Source organism: Nestor notabilis, unplaced genomic scaffold (genome assembly GCF_000696875.1).
Source record: "Nestor notabilis isolate BGI_N333 unplaced genomic scaffold, ASM69687v1 scaffold11374, whole genome shotgun sequence".
Lineage (NCBI taxonomy): Eukaryota > Metazoa > Chordata > Aves > Psittaciformes > Psittacidae > Nestor > Nestor notabilis.
The window spans coordinates 82,842-86,498 of record NW_009926104.1 but is presented as its reverse complement, the minus strand read 5'-3'; the positions used below and the strand labels follow the sequence as shown (position 1 = coordinate 86,498).

At 49.9% G+C, this 3,657-nt stretch overlaps 1 protein-coding gene across 2 annotated transcripts in view; it reads right to left on the bottom strand.

The window, feature by feature from the left end:
• Positions 1–1,159: 1,159 nt before the first annotated feature.
• Positions 1,160–3,657, bottom strand: part of TAOK3 (TAO kinase 3) — a 45,548-nt gene continuing 43,050 nt past the window's right edge. For both annotated transcript variants that reach the window (XM_010013378.1, XM_010013380.1), the window contains 4 exons: positions 3,190–3,429; positions 2,311–2,523; positions 1,738–1,920; positions 1,160–1,652 (listed from right to left, as the gene is read on the bottom strand). In XM_010013378.1, the coding sequence (XP_010011680.1) occupies positions 1,491–1,652; positions 1,738–1,920; positions 2,311–2,523; positions 3,190–3,429 (798 nt within the window). In that variant the 3' untranslated portion in view covers positions 1,160–1,490. The remainder of the gene's footprint in view (positions 1,653–1,737; positions 1,921–2,310; positions 2,524–3,189; positions 3,430–3,657) is intronic.

Sequence of the window (3,657 nt, the reverse complement as noted above, 5' to 3'; positions counted from 1 at the left end):
GCTGGGACACCCCTGTGGGTCAGGGGGTGACCTCCCTGCTTCTCCCGTCCCGCTGGGCCGGGCTCCACACGGCTCTTCCCGCAATGACACAGCCACACATTGTGATGAACACTTTTATTTACAAATATAAGTAAAAGCTCTGACAGTTATTCATGCTCTTCCTCGGAACCTGAAAAATGGGGGCGTTGGGGGGGGTGGGGGTGGTTTTTTTGTTTCATTTTCTTCTCTTTTTTTTTTTTTAAAGTGCATGCAAAAGAAGTAAAGCCTTGTTTTTTTCTCTTTTTATTGTAAGAAAATACACGGTTTGAAAGTGTGAAGAATGCAATATTCATGACCAAGATCAGGGGGGTGGGGAGATCGGGGGGGTGGGGGTGGACTTGGGGGAGGAACAAAGAAAGAAAACCCAAGAAATAAAGCAAATAAAGCAAAAGCAAAGCAGAGAACAGAAAGGGGCTGGGGATGAGCTGAGAGACGGGGTTGACCCCCGAGCACTGGGAGCAGGAGGGGAAGGAGGGGGGGAAAGAAGTAAAAAAAGTTCTGATCAGAGAAACAGTTAAAATACAATATGAAAATAAGTAAAAGCTCTCCTTAAATTTTTCCTTCTATACACAAAATACACGATTTGACAAAGCCCAATTTGTGCTACCGGGAATCCTGTGGGCTCCTTTTTAAGTGTCAATTCCCATTCTCTGCGACAGCAGAAAAGGATTTATGATACAATCAAAGAGCTGATGCCGAGGAGCGAGGCCCCGCCCGGTGGCTGCTAAAAATCACCACGCCTGCCCCCTAACCCCCCCCCCAAAGTAATAATGTCACCACTGATATGTACAGCACGATTTAAGGTTTTGTGTGGTTTCCTTTTCCTGTAAAATGTATCAAATTTTTTTTTTTCAATCTTTAATAAAATTTTTATTATTTAATTATTCCTGATGAATAAATACCAAAAAAATAAAGACTAAAATTAAATTATGCAGCAGCTGGTTCAGGTAAGGCTGCGGATTTGTCTCTCTCCCCCTGGGTTTGGAGCTTGCCATTAGAATCAAGGTGGTTTTTTTTTTTGCTTGTACTTTCATTGATTGGTGGTAAAATGAGTGATTGCTCAAAAGCAACAAACATCCACTTGGGTTGGTTGGGTTTTTTATAGCTTTTTTTGTGTGTGTGGTTTTCTTTTTTTGCCATTAAAATTGTCTCCAAAAGTTTTCACTGAAACATTTTGAATCATTGCACAGAGACATCAATACTGGGACATACTATGGAGAAGACCACCAGGAGCTGTCCTGCACCGGGCTGGGACACGGGCCCCGGTGGCGGAAGGAGATACAGGCACTAAGTCCGACACGATGTCAGGAAGAGAGACAGAAAGAGAGAGCACTCCCGGTAACATGGGGAATGTTGGGTTTGCAAGTTTGCTCCTTACTTTGTTTTACTCTTTTTTTTTTTTGTTGTCTTTTTGTGTTGTTTTTTTTTAAATGGCATAAAGAAATTTAATCTCATCTATAGTCCTCCTTGGGATATTCTAATGTGACCAAATTCCCAAAGCCCATCCGCAAGCTCTCCATGTCAAACGTCTCAATCTCTCGCTCCTGCCTTTCCAAGAGAAACTTGATCCTCTCGCTGCGTTCCTTCTGCAGGGCTGCCAGCTCCTCCTCGATCTGCAAGAAGCAGAGGCAGCAGCCCCTTAGCACAGCACGACCACCCCGACCCCATGTCCACAACCAGGCACCCCCAAAACCCTACCTTCTGCTCCAGATGCGCCCTGCGCAGCGACACCCGCTGCTCCAGCTTCTGGAGCTCTCTTTCGTGCTGTGCTTCTGTCTGCATCTTGATTTTGCTCTGGTATGCGTTGAGCAGCTCCATCTCCTGCTGGAGTTGCAGTCTCAGGGCCTGGCATTCTGCTTCTTGGGCCTCATCCAGCCGCAGCTGTAGGAGCGTTGGGAAAACAACATTGGAATCTCCACTGGTAACTTCTCTGCTCTGACACCAGTGACATGCAGCTCTGCCTTCTCGGAGAGTGCCCCTTCCTCAACACCACAGCCTCTGCTGTTGGTGGCAGTACAGGAAGGCAGCAAGGGCTTCATAACAGCAGCTTGCCACACACAGAGGCAGGAGCCTCAGAGAAGAACAGTCCTAAATCCCCAGCTGGGGAAGGACACGTGTTCTGTGGGGTGTTTGTTACAAGAGGGAAAGTGTGTCCCAGTGCACTAGAAAACAGTTGTTACCAACCCAACCACATTACATGCTGCAGGGACCGATGGGTTGACTGTACCCCACCTCCACCAGAGCCCCCCTGCCCCAGGATGCTGCACCTACCGCCTGTGAGGCCATCATCTCGTTGATGCTCTGCTCGTACTGCTCGGCCAGGATGGCGAGCTTCCTCGTCTGCTCGTCCTTCAGACTCTTCAGAATTGTCTTGTGCTCACTCTTTGGAGTTACTTCCAGCTGGTGATTCTTCAGTGCTTTGTACTGCTTAGTTTGCACTTTGCATGTGTCCTGGAACTGCTTTTTGATCTGCATTTCCATAGCCTGCCAAGGAAGGAACAGTGTGAAGAGCTTTGGGAACAGAGAGGTTACAGGACATCCCAATGGGTGCGTTGGTTCCTGCAGGTCTCCCAGCCCATCATCCTGCCTCCTGCCTTCCAAAAGTGTTCACTTTTCCAAGGCCTCCCATTTTGCTGCCTCCCCCTCTCAACCCTGCGCTACAGACTGTGGATCTGACAACCAGCGAGGGGGAGACAAGTGAACAAAAGCCTTTTGGATGTTCACAGGAGGGACAGAAATCCCCACAACAAGCAGCTCAGAGGTTTCTAATCCACCTGGAGCCGAACTGGGACAGAGCATAGTGCTCAGCACATCCATGGTCTCTCTCCCTGTTGACTCTGAAAACTGGAAGCATCCCTCAACCCCATTCCCTATCAAGGTTTATAGGCTGACACCAGCAGGGCCTGAGGACAACACAGCTCATCAGAAGCAAGCGCTCTACCATCTGCTGAGGATGAGCCTATTTTTACCCAGCAGCCCCAATTAGCACAGCACTTAAAAGTCCTCAGTGAGCTCTTTGCTCTAACAACTCACAACTTCCTTACACCAGAGCAACCCTGTGCGAAGGGGAGGGATGCCAGGGAGGAGGCAGCAGGCCCAGCGGCCTGGCAGGACAGGGGTTGGCAGAGGAGGAAGGAAAGCTTCTGGCACCTTCAGGTTCTTTGGTTGCTGCCGGAGCTCCATGAAATGCTTCCTGTGCAGCTCCCGCTCCCGCCGCTTGTTGTATTCCAGCTGGTTCTCGAGCTCAGTCTGGTGCTGCAGCCGGATGAGGTCCATGCGCAGCTTCTGCAGCGTGTGCAGCTGCCGGTACTCCAGCTCGCGCGTGGACTCGTCGTGCCGGATCAGCATGGCGTGCTCCATCTCCTTCTGCGTCCGCTTCTTGTTCAGCTCCTGCACAGCAGCAGAACATGGGCGAAGAGCTGAGCAGCGATTCTCTCTGCCCCGAGGTGCAGTGGTGGAGTTTGTGAAGCTGGATGTCCTGGGCACTCGTCTAGAGAGCACCAAGGACTTCCATGTGCCACAGGGAAACAAACCCAGCAGCACAATGGGAATGCTAAAGTGACATCCATCCATCCACCCACCCACCCATCAATCCCTCCCTCCATCCCAAGTGGTAGG